The 17,525-nt window shown below is 37.8% G+C and overlaps 1 protein-coding gene across 4 annotated transcripts; it reads left to right on the forward strand.

The window, feature by feature from the left end:
• Positions 1 to 5,349: 5,349 nt before the first annotated feature.
• On the forward strand, positions 5,350 to 15,026 carry LOC113501238. Of its 4 annotated transcripts, none has more exons than XM_026882317.1 (6): positions 5,350 to 5,449; positions 10,798 to 10,958; positions 11,680 to 11,929; positions 13,198 to 13,519; positions 13,800 to 13,832; positions 13,936 to 15,026. In XM_026882317.1, exons 1-6 carry the CDS (start codon positions 5,395 to 5,397, stop codon positions 14,762 to 14,764), a joined length of 1,650 nt encoding a protein of 549 aa, XP_026738118.1. In that variant the 5' UTR covers positions 5,350 to 5,394; the 3' UTR covers positions 14,765 to 15,026. The 4 variants fall into 4 exon arrangements, with proteins under 4 accessions (XP_026738118.1, XP_026738117.1, XP_026738120.1 ...); XM_026882316.1 differs by having other exon boundaries at positions 5,351 to 5,449; positions 10,795 to 10,958; XM_026882319.1 differs by lacking the exon at positions 13,800 to 13,832 and having other exon boundaries at positions 5,369 to 5,449.
• Positions 15,027 to 17,525: the final 2,499 nt, after the last annotated feature.

Here is a 17,525-nt window from a genome sequence, read left to right on the forward strand (position 1 = left end):
AAATCCTTATATCTTACAAATGTTAACATTTTACTTATTATAAGTAACAGTTGGGATGTGTAAGTAGATTGTGTGTAGATACGAGCAGTGCTTTATACTCTACTATAAGCCACAAAACGTACAAGTTATATTTTAGGAAACCTAATAAAATGTTGTAGTTACGTGTAGGCGACTGCGGTGCCGTGGTTTGATATCTCAATTTTACTTCTCGTAATGATCAGGAGAATTTTATGAACGAATTATTTTAAAACTGTTTTGATAAAAAGGCGCATTTTAAAATACACTATTTGAGTATTTATTTTGAGCTTTACACGTTTATACTGTACTTTGTATTGTATATTGTCCCAACGCGCAGCGAATAAAATGATACACATTCAACATCTGCATACGCCAATATGAGTTTCTCAGTTACATAACTGTGCGCAGATAAATCTTATATAGTTGGTGTTGCCTCATCTTTGAATCTTCACTATATAAGTAGCTATATTGTGATATTGATTGTTAGGTATTTAGAGTATTAGCATCAGTGTCGCTTATCATTTAGACGAGTGCGTACGAGGTGATGTGTAGCCACGTGGAGGTAGCTGTATGTACTACATACATATTAGCGAAATAGAGTTATAATTCATTGTCACTAAACTGTGCTTTCATATAGCCTAGAGTATCTTCTTAGCCTAAGTATTTATTGTGTACTTTTGTATTAGACTAAACTATCTAGGGCGTAACATAGCGTGTCATCTTTGAAGTAGGTCCTTACGTACATAATTATAATTTAAAATACATTGTAGGTATCTCAGTGGTGATATTATTACTGTAATTCGTATTTAGGTCTTAGAAAGATGATTTTATTTTCTTTCACTCTAGTGATATTACCTACTTCCTGTGATTTGTGACTATTAATAATTTTATACATGTTCTAGCTCAAACTAAATCTGAAGGTTGAACTTCTCTTGGCTATAATTTTATTAAATAAAGCAATATCTACACCTGGTTGTTTTAATTAATCCTATTGCATATAGTAAAAATATTTGCGAATGAACACCCGTAATAAATTTACTTCCGACACAACTGCCAAAAAAGTGCGTTGTTGCTTTTTTCATGGTACATTTACAAGTTTGTTTTTTTGTTTTAATTGGCTGAAACGATCTTGATATCGTAACAATATTTACAATACTGAAAATCCTCAAAGCTACGAGAGCTACAAAGCCATTTCCCAGTTTTCCAAAGCTAAGCCCTAATTTACTTTTTCAATTATAATTATGGTTCCTTCACTTATTTTTAAACGACTTCCGCACTAAGGGATTCAATCCTTGTGTCGCGGGGGGTTTTACAAACATACAATTTACATTCACAAAGACACCCAGACTCAGAACAAGCATTGGTGGATCACACAAACGCTTGTCCTTCGCTGGGATCGAACCCGCGACACATCGCGCCCAGTGGATTTGTTGTGATGACCTCAACCACTCGGCTATCCGTCTTATGTACTATCACCATGACGGAAATACCTGACATTTAATCAATCAATTCAGTCTATCGAGGTGCACTGCTGGTGACACCCAGTCCTCCGCCGTCCCCATCCAGTCCGAGCCAGCCACGTTTTTTAGGTCATCGGTTCAGCGGGCTGAAACGCTGACGCTTATAAATTATTTTTTATTTACTAAAATTAAGTAGGAATTATGTGAAATATATTAGTCTAGGACCTCATCATTCAATAAAATTTATTACGAGGAATATAATACTAAGTAAGTCAGTGCAAAAAAAAATATGTTTTATCTATTTGCAAGCGTGTAATGATGATTAACGTTACGTTAAATGTGAAGCCCAGAAGACAATAAAACATCAACGTACATCGTTTCACGGACCGTTTAACAACTCATTTAAGTTTTCAACATCAAACGTTAACAGCGTTACACATCTTGGATGTGTTTGCTTTTAATAACCAACCTGCAGAAAAGGAGTAAGTTCTTTTTAGGTTGTCTATGCAAGAATGAGAATAAATTTGAGTGGAGCTTGTTCATTAACGTTGCACATTCCATATAGAATACTTACATGGTACCTATATAAGCTCAATAAAGCATTGATAGTACATAATTAAATATTTTATGTGTTTTTTTGGTATCTTCTGGGAAATAGAATCTATATCATCAGGTCTTCACAAAAGCCGGCACTCGAAAACGAGGCATGCAGACAAGAAACGGTGAAAGGATTATGTACATCGATGTCTTCTTAAGAATGGGCATGACGTACTTCAACACAAAACAGCTTGGAACCGAAAGATGAAACCTTTGTCCAGAAGCGAGATAAAAATAGATACATTAAATATATACCAACAAATGGATAAAAGATACATGGCAATACACATAAAATCAGAATCTGTTGTTTATATAACGCGGCTTTACTTTTTCTATCGGCTGAGTAAAGGAATTGGCGATTGATGAAAGGTACAGATATGTAAGTGTTTTCATTGTGAGTCTACGCATATACAGGTTAGCATTTAGCTGTTACGTGCCAAAACTCATTTATCCACAGACGCATTCGACGCAGAGTTCGTGATAACTTTATTCTCGTAGCCATAATAAAGAATTTTTTATTGTTACTTGATGTAAGGTACATTAAAAGCTTTATTATCAATTTGGAATTTGACTTGAGTCCTTTTTTTTTCTATCTACCATTCCTTAAACATATATAAATGATACAAAAGTTTACTGAGAGGTATTTATCGGTATCGCTCGACTAGTTTCGGACCTAACCGGAGTCTTCAGTCCTAAAAGAATGAGACGATTCGGCGGGGTCGTTTCATGTCTACACTTCGACCTGCGTATCATTTAAGTATGAGCCATCGTCACGAAAGAAACTTCATAGCAGCCTAAGTATTTACTGCAAAATAAACAACGAATATCGTAATTCGTATTTAGGTAAATTAACAATAAATAACGTAATAACGCATATTACGTTGCAGTTAACAATAATGCTGCCAAACCGATTTGGGTCGGGTCACAGTGGCAACGTTCTTCGGCGTCCATGTCAAGGCACTATTGACGACATTATAATTATGGGTGCAGTTCTAATCAATTGAAATTCACCAGGCAACTAGCTTTTTGTAATAGCTAGTGATGTAACACAACAAGTGAGCTTCAAATCCTGTATATTACTCGATGCGTCAACAGCGCCTTAGAAGTCACTAAGAGCCGACGCGATGTTACTTAAAAAGATAAGCTTTCCGTATAAAGTTATTTAACAAAGTTTTTGGGGGAGACATTCATTTTACACAATATGACATAGGTAGACATGCTATGTTATCTACATAGCATATCTACCTGAATTCCAAAACTATAGGGGACAAGAAAAGATTTAGTTAATAATCCTTAAAAATAATATTTGTTCCTCTTTCACACAAAACCAGTGAAGAACGGATTTAGACGAAACTTGGTACACAGATAGTTAGGACTAGAACTTAGAACGATACATAGGATATCCCGATTGAATGTTCCCATGCGATCATTTTTGAATTGTAGCCGGCAGGCCCGTGAGCAACAGCCAGTATCTAATAATTACATATTAATGAACTGAATTTTTTATCTGTAATAGTGTTTTCGAGTAAAAAAGCAGAACTCTGTAAATTAAAGCAAAATGTCTTCAACCTCTATACATTTTACTGGTGTACTTGTGTCTTCAAAAACAAATAGGTTGTCAGTATGGCCTTTTGCGGGCCATTCCTAGAATTGGATAATATATGCGCACAATGATCTACAATATAGTTTGTATAAACAAACACATCATACGGCGCGCCGCGGTACACTGGATGACAATTAATTTAATTCAAATTAGCTTTAAAGTGTATGTAGAACACATCAATAACAAAAATATCATAATTATTTGATCGGTGAGCGATCGGGATGCTATCCGTATATCTATTTATCCTACATATTATCTGACGTTCAAAAAGTGCTGCTTTGTAGGCTAACATGGATTTTGTATTTTGATTAAGCGAAGGTTTTCAACTGCATTTAAGATATTGATAAAAACGATTAAAATTAGTAAAGATATCCAAACGGTTCAATTACGTTTTAAATTGGTAATCTGCGTTACAAAAATGGATTTTGAAGTCAGTAACTTGAAAGTGAAAAAAAATTACAGGCCTTTCCCCAGGTGCGATCCAACTATAAAGTTAAATGAAAAATCAATTAATACCGAAACTATAGGCCTATTAAAAAAAACAAACTAAATTAGTCTTCGGTTGGCGTATTAACGACGAATTGTCCCAAATCGAAAGCAAATTCAACCTGTTTTGTTAAAACTTATACGTTGAATGTTTCTGCTGATTAGACTAGCCTGAAAAACAGATAGATAAATCAAGATTACGTAACATTATTATTTAAAAGTGTACATACGCTAACGTTACTTTGCAAAACACCAGATGCGATAATAGTGGACATTAAAGTACAAAAAACAAGTCTTCACGCGAATATTCTAAATTCATCAAAGAAAAGTCTGTTTGGTTGATAGCTTTGTCGTTTGACATTATATCAGTCATGTAGGTACCCGTTAGAAATGTCGGCAGGGTTTCGTTATATTCACTTATCATCATTACAAACCATTTACGTAATACGATTATGGGTAACTAATCTCAGTAATCCACATTTACGTCTAATCGATGTACATTTCGCTTTTCCCATGTGGGTGATATCGTCTGAGTTCGTCTTCTCTCCTTTTTATTTGTTACTTCATGAAGTTGCGTTTCTTTAGTCTAGTCATTTGAAAATTTCTAAAGTAAATAAATGGCCACTAAAAGTTACAGGTGAACAAAGAGAGGTAAAGTCTTTGTCTGACTGCTTTAAAACCCAGCATTCAGTCATAAGTTTACTCAACTTTTGTTTACGTTCATTAATTACGGCTTGACTTAATTGATAAGCTTTATGCAGCTCTTTAAACATCTTAGTTTGTAAAGAAATAATGTTAATAATTCATCAACAAGAAACTTAAACCCAAAATCGCTTATGCGAGAGAGATAAAAATGAATCAGAGTGCTTAAAATTTATGATGCAGTATTAAACAGTGATGCATACAACCGCTGATCTTCTTCATAAAATTGTATAATACTTACATAATACGTGTTTTATATGCTTTGATGGTGCAATAAAGGACACCCGATATGAGTTATTATGAAAGTGTGTCATAGATGTGTCTGAGCAGGCAGCAGGCAGCAGGCGCGTCGCGTCGCTGCTCCCGCGGCGGGCGCGCACCCTGAAGATGCAGGTGATGCACAGCTGATGCGCGCGAAGGGTGTCGGCAGAGGTGCGCGCGCTGTGGGCGAGCGGGGCGGGCGGGGCGCAGATTGAGGCCACTATTTAACCGCACGACGGCCGCGCAACGACCTGTTGTGATCCCGTCATGGCGCGCTACGCCCGTGTCGCTACTCTGGCCGCGTGTCTCTTGTTCGCCTGCGGTGAGTCCTAACCTTTATCTTACGCATCCAGACACCGTCCATCTCGCGACGTCACGGGTGACTCGATGTCACAACTCATCCGCACATCTGCCGATAATTTAGTGATTGCTACAATACAGAGTGCACTTAGTGAAGAGTGAAGTTGCCCGTTCTCGGTCGTCGCGAGATAGACTGTGTCTGCGCAGAGTTTACCAATGAATGCAGCCGACCGCGATCGCCTTGCATCGACGACCAAAGGACATCGCCGCACAGTGACTCGAACCCTTCAAGGATAGTCACTCATGGCATGTCGCTAGCGTGTATCAAGTATCGGCTATCTACGTCGGTGTTGTGATTGTTAACAAAGACTTTCGGTAACGTATGGAGCAAACGTTTCGATGTTGCGAAACATGTAATTGCTTGTTTATTCACTTTCGATAACAGCAGCCGGGTTTGGTCCGCCTCTCTACCGGTATTGTAGCATTCGACGCGGATATTACAAGATAAAAACAAGTTGTTATCTTCGATTAAATTACATCTGAATAGGTCGTCATTAGGACGTGTTTAGTTGAACTATTGGTTAGCACCTGCTGTGGCTGAGCTCTGTGGCTGAGCTCTGTGGTTGCGGAGAACTTTCACATTCGTTCCGTGTTGCGCTACGCCTGCGCCGGTGACGTCACACTCTACATAGTGTCGAGGGCAGCCAGACTGCTACGACGAGGTGCGGACGGCGCAGGCGCAGACTTTGTATGAGCTGAATTATCGGTTCTTTCTTAATTAACATTCAGGTCGGCAGATAAATTCCTGGAAAAACGAACGAAATATGAGAAAATTACCTTGATTTCTGTTCTCTGTAAATTATCTGATCACGCTACATTATTTTTAAGAAACCAAAACAAACAAAGAGAAATAAAGAAACAGCATTTACTTTTAACGTGCGAACTTTTAATCTACGAAAGATACCTGAATTATCAAGCGATTCAATATCGAATTACCGAGAGTAGTACTTACATGCCATAAACTTTACGACGTCCGTAATGCTACAGCCTTTAATTAAAAACAAACATTACATTTGTTTAATAATCAATTATTTATTTCATACTTAATTAATAATTTACTTAAATAATGAAATCGCAATTGGTATTGTGGTAATAGAAATCGCTAAGCGAAATAAAATCACGATACCGCTGTAAACTACTGCAAGAAGGAAGCTGTATTTCCTCTTTTTGAAAAATAATGGCTGGGTCTCTATACGGATAAAGACAATTGACTAATCATTATTTCCGAGTATAGTTACGTGGCACGGATAGATCGCACTTATGTGATAAATGTCATAGTGTCACATAGGTCACGTGAACTAGAAGTCAAGTGTTCAAGGGCGCCATCAATAATAGCTTCCTTTCATTAGAATTACAATCAATTAAAGTATTTAACCTTGAGCGGTGATTGTTAGCATATTTTCGTTTACATAATTATGATAGATCATCAAATTAAAATAGAAGCAGTATTCGTTGTTTTTCGACTACTTAACTTGATATCGAAGCTCAGGTGATTGTTTTATTTAATTATGTATGGAGTTGTTTCTTTTAAACTTATAGGTCATTCCTAGTACGATGTTGTTTAAATAAATAATGATTCGACTTCCAATACTTTTTTGCGGATGGGAAATCATCAAATGACTCCTCTGGCTGAGCAGAAGGGAGTGTCAGACTTTTACTGATTAAAACCTAGCTTTTCTTTCATTGCACTTTGTGTACCGGGCTGCGATAACCCATTCGTAAATTCCTGATTGGACAACAAGTAATCATGGTCAGATTTTGCATTGACGCGTTATAAATTTCCTTTCTTCGAATCAAATTACGAAACCATCATACTTGTTTCAAAATAAACAAATGACAAATCAATTATATTTTTTCTTAAAATAGTAGCTTTGTTGAAACTAGGACATGAACGATTGTCACATGGATACAGTTGAAACGTTTTCAATAACTTTGGCTTTTGATAAATGGTCGTTTGCTAAAACCAGGTCACTGCAATGTGTGGATTATAAAATAGATGGAAAGAAATAATGAACAGTTTTACAATAGTCTTTAGTTCATATTTCACGCTTTGGTGACTTATTGTACAATAATTAGTATATGAGTGAAGTCTAGCTGTAAGAAATTATAATCAATTTTCAGTATTTTTGTTACCATTTACCTAATTGCGAGGTTTGCAATATATGCACATTGAAAATCTCATACTAGAATTTGATCATCGTAAATGTCCAAATTGTTTATCTAGATTATTATGTTGAACAATGTCAATACATGTAATTATGCAATGATTTGTAAGGCATTATATTTTTTATCAGTTACCTACTTATGGTTGGTTTCCAGATCTTTAGGTCTCTAGGTCAAGTCAGTTGCGACATAACCACCACGTGAAAGATACACGGGCGGGTTTCCAACGACTCGATATTATGTTGAAATGTTATCCGATCGTGCTGATTTATATTAGTACCTATTTTACATAGGCATGAATAACGCTATCAGACTATAGTTATTGGTACTTTATCTCATCCAAGATCAGTTGATGAAAAAAACTGAACATAAAAACTGTAATCGTAAACATGATCGATCAATAACAACATTGCCTGTGTCTGACTCGGCTCCGACGCGTCGTCGTCACATCCGTCTGATAATTTCCACTTATGATCCGCAATTCACGGCAGACAGTTACATAAAACATATTTAAGTGAATGTTCAATGTTCGAGTTGCTTAATTAATTTGCCTATCGCTTAACGCAAGTTTCATTCGTCGGACTTATTCATTAAAGCATGTTACAGATATGTTTTTTTTAAAGCAATCGAGTTCGTTCCTAATATATTCATTGTGTCAGCCTGACAGCGAATGGAATATGTTGTAAATATATTTCTTCACATCTATGAAGAAATGCACAATACCGGCAATCACGGCCTCGGTCAAGTTTAAATGTATTTTGTGGGGCGCGTTACAAATCCTAATGTGTTACTGGCACGTATTGCTGGGCATGGCTGCCGGGCTTTACCTCAACACCCGCACATGTTAAGAGAGTGGCGGAGAGTTGATGACGCGTGGTAGACGATGTCTTGCATAACGTTTCTTGTTGACTTCTTAAAAGACAAAGTGAAACGTGAATATTGATAATGACAACCCCAGAGGTCGTCGTGATCGCATGTGAATGACGCAGACAAGGTGAACGCTGTTTACTTCCGCGTGCGGAAACGCCAGTCTCCCGTTATCAGAAATTAACTTCGCTTAAAGGGAGTGCCGCAGAAGGAAAGTCGAGCGGTGGTGCTAAATATTCATAAGGTCGGCCGTTGGTATTCCAACAACGCGCCCGGTCGACGCCCGAGCTACTCGCATACCTAGTTGTTCCCACATTCGTGCTTTATTATTCATACTATATACTGTGGTTAATAATAGCTACTAGGGAAACGGTATCGTCCATGACAAGTATGACTCAAAATACTTGTAAATAATTTAAATCATGTCTCATGTTATAACAGGAGACATGCGTGATTTCAACATATGTAGCTTTCAGTATTTTCTTGTACTCAAACTCCAAAATTACATTAATTATAAAGATTTAGGGCTTAAATTATAACATTGATTTATTTTAAATGGGAGTACTTTTAATAATCGTATAAAATAAACATGTTATTGTTAACATCGTTTTCCCGATCAAAAGACATCAACGCGCAGCAATTGCAAATCAAAGCTGCAAAGTACTTCGAGAAACTTGGGTTTCGACATCGAGTCTGTACACCATTGTATTTGCTATTGGAGTAGACATTTCTCTTGAATATCAGTATATCGTAATCAAACACGTGGAAGATCCGGGTCAAAGAAAACTTGTTAGTTTTACAACTTCGAACAGTAACAAATTTAATATATTTTGTGTAGGTATAACACATTTGCATACTTTTATCTCTTTTAAAACTAAATTTAGATTATAAAACTGGTTTAAATAATATATCTTTAGGCAAATATTTAGATTATAGATATAATCCAAGCGCCATTTATTAAGATAATATTGTGGATTGACGACTACCACTACATAAGCAAATACTAGAATCTCGCGTCTAACATTATGAAATCTTGACACAATTTTAATGAATTTACATAATAACATTTAAAGTTGAATTTTTAAAAAGTCACATGTTATAATCAATAGCGCTGAGGCTATTATCTGACAGGTATTTTCTGTTACATTAGCCGTGTTGGTGTTGTGCAAAGCTGTTACTGTAGCGAACAATGAAAATAATATAATTATGTATGTGCATACACGCTAGCGTGTCGTGTATTAATCGAGTGCTATTGATTGCACAGGCAGTTTGCAACGTCTAACCCACATAGTTGGCTGTATGAACTCTTATATTAGGGGCAATAGTCAATCTACAACACGTTTATACGAGGTGCAGTTAACATTCTCTTTAATGTATTTAACGACGCGTAAATATTTACGGTTCTTTAAGCAAAACTTAATATCAGACAAAGGAGGCTCAAATCACAGGTTAGTTTACCGCAGCTCTCGCATCCATTGCGAGTGCAGTTTAGTGCAAGCGAGACAGTTAGATAATCCGGCGAGAGCTGAGTTTCCTAGTGTTACGACTGGCGCGCTTATAGCTCACACGACTCGCACGGCTCGCTCACGCATCTACCGCCGTGCGCAATACTCATAGTTCTTATTGCTCTAACCAACATTACCTAAGCCACGAACACAATTGACAAAAAAACACGGAGCAGACACTTAACGCAGGGTTCTATGGGAACCTTTTCAAATGTAATAATGTTGCTAATTAATGCTAAAACATCGTTCTAATTATAGACCGTGTCACTATAATTCAATTCAATTGCAATTAGTATTCCTAATTTCAGTTTTTACAACTAGTTTAATACTACAATTTGTAGTTTCTTAATAGGCACATCGTAAAGTTTCCTGGAACGTGATGATGATTCAAGGAAATCTACTATTCCGTAACCTTTCTGAATTATAATAATTTCGTCAGCCTAATCGACACACAAATCAAATGCCATGCATAATGCACAATTTTGTATAGACAGAAGACATAGAAAGAGTCGTCCTTGTCGCTTGCCCAAGCGCTGACATTTCGAAGCAAGTCAAATGTCACGAGCGCTCACCCCACCTTTGACATTTGAACACTCGCGTGCTCGTACGCTTCCAAGTGACATTTGGTTCTAATGCAAAAAAAGCTATAAACTATGAATGTATAATTGATCACATTACGCGTCAAACTCAAATATAGATGTTTCCGGCTTCTCGGTTTTATTTAACGTTGAATGTTTTCAATCGTTGTTTAATAAGGATGTTGTTTGTGTAGCAGGTGCCGATGGGCACCGATGGCGGCGACAAGCTGACGACGCACCGAAGAAAGAGGACAGCTTGGAGCAAGAGCTATGCAAGGACAAGGACGCCGGCGAATGGTTCCGCCTGGTGGCCGGCGAGGGCGACAACTGTCGCGACGTCATCCAGTGCACCGCCTCGGTAAGTACCTATATATAGGTAACATACTTTTACACACGCATTCCCTAGTAAATATGTCCTTAGCGACGGCTATGTGGAATGCAAGCAACTGAAAACTGGCTCACATTGAAAATAACAGACAGTTAGGTAAAATATTGTTCGGAAAAAATTGCAAAAATCGTAATTCAAGTTTCATTAATTATAAAATTCTTGTAGGAGTGTTAATAAGGTAGTATAATTAAATTAAATGCGAAGCGCAATAAACGTTAGAAATTTGTCCTCAATATAACAACAGAACATTGCGTATTTGTGGGTAGGTTCTACAGTTGCACTCTTACGACATTCAAGGTAATGTAAGAACACGCCGCGCCGCCGCGCCGGCCGGCTCCTGACCGCACGCTCGTAATCATGACAATCGGTATTATTGTTCAAGTTGTTACAATATCCTCCAAGGATTCCTCGCCAAATAATTGAATAGTAGTCATCGGCTTACGGTAATATTATTAATACATCGTAAGTACATAAAACGAATACGTGAATAACAATTGTTTTTTGGATTATTATGTAGAGTTATATCATGCACATCAATGTGTCTGAAAATAGATATATACAATCACACAGACACAGGAACTATCGAGGAACAAATCTAAGGAGCGACCAAAACATAAAAATTGTCATGGAGTCGTATGGACCCTATGTTTAATTTCCATCTTTTTTCTAAATAGTGATATTTATCAAACAGGGCATCCAAGCTATCCGTTGTCCAGCTGGTTTATATTTCGACATCGAAAAACAGACCTGCGATTGGAAAGACGCGGTTAAGAACTGCAAATTGAAGAACAAAGAACGCAAAGTGAAGCCATTGTTGTACACGGAAGAGCCCTTGTGCCAGGACGGCTTCCTGGCCTGCGGAGACTCCACCTGTATCGAAAGAGGCCTCTTCTGTAACGGCGAGAAGGACTGTGCCGATGGTTCCGACGAAAACTCTTGCGGTAAGTACATTATATACGGCAATAACTTTGAAACATACCAGACTGGACTCTAGAGTTCTCCCGTTGGTGTCTTGCTTATCATTTCAAATCAAAATTTATGGATGAAATTGCAAATATGCCCTCAATTTTCAAGTTACTTAAAGTTAGTTAACTATGTTCAATCTAATCTAAATTTAAAATTAGCAACTGAACTTGAATAAATAAGATCACAAACAAGTGCAGGCCTGTGGGGCGTGACGGCCTGGCTGAAATGCCAATCACTTGGCCTAAAAACATCTCAATGTTATGAAGTACGACACTAACGGGGTGATAATTGTATTGAATATGTAAATATTTAACTATTTGAGTGTTTATTTTGGAATAACTTTCCTGTATATTTAGTTAGAAAGCTTCGTAAGCATACGGTAGATAGCCACACAGAGGACCGGCTAGTCAGTATGCAGCGAGTCACTCCAAACGCGATTCATACAATACAATTCTCTGCCGCGCCATATGACTCGAAAACACTTGAATTGTAATTACGTACATGACAAGGATACAAAATTCCCTTCACCAGTCGCGAAGACCCTGGACTGGAAGTGTCTTATAAAACTTCTTGCTCACGTCTTTAGGTAAATGTATGCGTGTGTCAACATTAAAAATATAGGTACATTGTACACCTAGACATAGTAGACATAGTGGAATACATTTGCAAATTAATAACATAAATATCTATTAAATTGCAACTTTACAACTTTATTACAATTATACCTTGAATACATATCCGGATTCTTAGAATAATAAAAATAAGATTTTAAATAGTACGAAACTTCATGGGTAAATTACAAAATATTATGTAAGTGTATTATGTACGACATAGTAATACTGAATCAAAAGTGAAATCCAGCGTGTGTCAGCTGTGTAGAGTGATTTGTCCGAGCGAAAGTACCCGTACTGGTTCCGGCGCTCGCCCCGCCCGAGACTCATGCGCCTCTACCACTACACATGATCGTTGTAATATCTCGAATGATTAACTTCGTCGCATGATCGGTACGAAGCTTGAAACAAACAAACAATAGCTTATGAAGTTATGAAACTTATTTAGCTGCAAACTGTAACAGATAATTACTTAAGCGCAACGATTGTATTTCACGTTATATTCTCACGATATTTATAATTATAAGTAATGAATTGTAATACAATCATTGCTAGGTATGTTTCAATATAATAGGTAACGATTGTGTGAGTAATTTTGCGTGTATTTGAACTGGGTTTTCTGTTTGTCGTAGACATCGACAACGATCCCAACAGGGCTCCTCCCTGCGATGCCTCCCAATGTGTGCTGCCCGACTGCTTCTGTTCCGAAGACGGCACCGTCATCCCCGGCGACCTGCCCGCCAGAGACGTGCCCCAGATGATCACCATCACCTTCGACGATGCTATCAACAACAACAACATCGAACTCTACAAAGAAATCTTCAACGGAAAGCGTAAAAACCCCAACGGTTGCGATATCAGGGCAACTTACTTCATTTCCCACAAATACACCAACTACTCGGCTGTTGCGGAAACCCACAGAAAAGGACACGAGATCGCTGTTCACTCAATCACGTAAGTTCAAACTATAGGCAGACTTGTAAATAAAATTATGAATATGTCTGTTATTTATATTTTCATATCAATGCATGATGATGAATCTTTAACTAATGCACAATAAACTGGATAAGTGTCAGTAAATCCCCTTCCAACCTGTAATCGAACTTGCTACTTCATTTTGTCGTACTCGTATATCGATGACAGGTGATAGTCAAGCTGTAGGTCTATGATATAAATTCAACAATCTAGTTCATATAATATTAATCAAAAAACTGTACTTCTGAAATTCCCACAGAAAGGGACAGAATATCGCTCTACACGCAACATCGTGAGTTAATTCAACACTTATTACACTATATTCTTCCACTAACAATCTTCTTATTCATTTCAACATTTTTTATCTTATTGACCATGATTATTTCCGTGTTTAGGCACAACGATGACGAACGTTTCTGGAGTAACGCTACTGTCGATGACTGGGGCAAGGAAATGGCCGGTATGAGAGTAATTATTGAGAAGTTCGCCAACATCACAGACAACAGTGTGGTAGGTGTCCGCGCTCCCTACTTGCGTGTCGGAGGCAACAACCAGTTCACCATGATGGAAGAACAAGCATTCTTGTACGACAGCACCATCACCGCTCCACTTTCCAACCCTCCCCTATGGCCTTACACTATGTACTTTAGAATGCCTCACCGCTGCCACGGAAACTTACAAAGCTGCCCTACCAGGAGCCACGCCGTGTGGGAAATGGTAATGAACGAACTCGACCGTCGTGAGGATCCTACCAACGACGAGTACCTGCCTGGATGCGCTATGGTGGACTCCTGCTCCAACATCCTCACTGGAGACCAGTTCTACAACTTCCTTAACCACAACTTCGACCGTCACTACGAACAAAACCGTGCTCCATTGGGTCTCTACTTCCACGCTGCGTGGCTTAAGAACAACCCAGAATTCTTAGAGGCTTTCTTGTACTGGATCGATGAAATTCTCCAGAGCCACAACGATGTATACTTTGTTACCATGACTCAGGTCATCCAATGGATCCAGAACCCTCGTACCATCACTGAAGCTAAGAACTTCGAGCCCTGGAGGGAAAAGTGCGCCGTAGAAGGCAGCCAGGCTTGTTGGGTACCCCACTCTTGCAAGCTCACTTCAAAGGAGGTTCCCGGAGAAACTATCAACCTGCAAACCTGCGTGAGATGCCCAGTCAACTACCCCTGGCTCAACGACCCCACGGGTGACGGCCATTATTAATAGAGCCATGATCTCACGTCTTACGTGCTCTAATTAGTTGATATAAAAACCTGAGGAGTGATTTGCATGGATAACATAAGCGCAGTTAGATCTTTTATTATGACAACTAAATTAAAACATGATATTTCTCATTTAGTGACTGCATTGCCATCAAACTACGAATGTGTTTTCCAGTAATTCTCTAATGTACCGGGTCATAATCCCGTCCGTAGCCTAAGTACCTACCTTACTGTATGTAATATAGACTCACATAAATATTTAATAGGTCTTTTTAATAGTTTATGTGATTTTTCTAATGTAAGTCTGTTTTAAAATTACAAAAAATTAAAAATTATAAAAATTATTAGTCCTTTATTTTCCTTTTCGTCTTGTCAAAAGCACGATCCAATTATATTATTCGGCATACAAAGTGCGATAGCTAACGCAATAAGCCATCGAGCTTGTTCACGTAATTATTGGCATAGCTAATTACAAGACATCTCTCACGCTCACGCTCACTAAAGTGCGTACGAGCTTGCGATCCATTTCGTTACGTAAGTCTACTAAAATATACCTACATGTAACAAGATCAGATTAAAAGATTAAATGGGTAGATATATGATGGATGTAAATACTGATATATACCAGCATAGCATATGTGAACACGGAGCAAATACGGCCGGACGGTCACTGACACACCGAGTCGGTATGAACATCCGTGTATTCCTCGTACGACAACATTTACATAGATACCTTAGCCACGATTTATTTCCATCTTTGAGAATTCCGTACAACTGTACACATATTAAACTCGCATATAATATTTAACTACACAATGACTTAATTAAGTAATTCAATAAATCAAAATGTTATGTCATTAGTTTAAAATATTACCAACACTTACTAAGCAGAGCACAACGAAATTCTACAATTGCGTTGGACATACTTTTGTGGAATTATGAATTAAATCATTAAAAATGTTTCATAAACTGTATGCGAGCCTTATTAAAGCAGTAGTATAAATATCAACAGTCCAAGTATGAACAACTTAGTAGCTGGTTGGTCCGTAATATTTTTTGGACACAGTTATAATGAACCCACTTGTATGCGGAAACCCTTCAAAATTCGAGATAGAGAAAAGCAACCGAGTAAAGCAAATAATAAAGTTATTTATATTCCAAAACATATTAAAAAAAAGAAATACATACCTATAGCGTTAACTATAAAGTAGAATAATATGTATCCCTGGACTTGAGACCTGCAGGTACCCTAACAGTTAATTAATAAATCAGTCATGTAGCGCCCAATCGTGTTGACCGTCTAATCGGGCAAGTGTTTGCTCGTCTGGGTGCAAAGTCATTAGCCTTTCGTGGAAAGTTTTTACACAAGCAGGTATACCGCCAACATTTCAAACATGTAGCAATACGTAAAAAATCAAAAATGATTTAAAGGGGTATTGACCAAGTGAGTAACGTCCGTTAGGTGCATCGTTTAAGATATGTGCTTGAATACCCGTGTTATCTCAGGATAAAAACATTTTTAGCTAATGAAATTAAACGAGCTGTCTGTCAATCACTTGGTTAATATTCTTGAGATGTTCGTAGAGACCATTTAAAAGGAACATTCGTGAATGTTTTACTATGTATTCTGAGTGACCTTGCTGGTCTCTTTGTGATAAATCTTATGCAAAATGTGTAGCTACAGCACGTCGCGGTCGTATGTCGCTACAATCCTGTGTCAAGCAGCTACATTGTGATAGGGTTACCACATCAGCGCTACAGAATGGCATCGGTTTCTATGAGTTTGACACATCAGCTTGGTATGCACGCGTGACACGCCGAGACTTGAACAATGGGTGACGGCGCCACCAACACGTTAATCTCCCTGACATCTGTGGGCGGTTGCATTGCACGTCATCACCTCCATCCACGTAGGTACTTATATCCTCTACTCAATAACCAACTTTCCATTTTGTTTTGCAATATACAGCGTTTATCGGAGTTAAGAATAAGGACAATGAAAAACAATTGTATTGTTAGCAGCATCTAAATAAATGGAGAGTTGGGCCGGCGGCGGCGCTCACCGGCAGATATTTGGTATGGGCGCACGAAGAAGCGCACTGCAGCCTGTGACAGTGAAAGCAGTGAAAGTCTTCCTCAGGTTGTCGCCGCGTACTCGCACTCATAGCATTTATTGTTAACACTATTACTACTAAATTACATTGATTTTCACTTAAAGGAAAATTGACAACTCTAAGTTTCTAAACATAAAACTCCTTGCATTGAACATTATTAAAGAATTTGTGTACTTGCTATTGAAATGTAGCCTGGTAGATGGAAACTATTTAATGTATGTATTTGACACAATACCACAAAGTAATGTTTAAGCAAAATTCTGAATTAAGCAGTTAAGCCCAGATGCAGGTTAAATCAATTTAAATACCAGTCTCAACGGAATTATGTGCCCAAACAGAAATTCTGCCGACAAATAAAGTTGGGTATTGCATAAGTGCAAGTGGGTGCATAACATAAGTATGAAACATGATCCTGATTCATTTTGCGGACACCTTGGCCCTATAACATCAATTAATTTCTACGTAGGCATATGTGATACATTGTATACTCTTGGAACTTAATTACCTGTTGTGGAAGTTTCAGAAAATAACAATACCAAGTCGTTTAATTATGTTACTCAACTTTAACTGGTAATCTGTTAAAATTTTGCCTTTTCACACAGTGTAATATGTTACTTATTCCTATTGTAAAATTATTTGGTTGGCTGT

The sequence above is a fragment of the Trichoplusia ni genome, chromosome 15, assembly GCF_003590095.1.
Source record: "Trichoplusia ni isolate ovarian cell line Hi5 chromosome 15, tn1, whole genome shotgun sequence".
Taxonomy (NCBI): domain Eukaryota; kingdom Metazoa; phylum Arthropoda; class Insecta; order Lepidoptera; family Noctuidae; genus Trichoplusia; species Trichoplusia ni.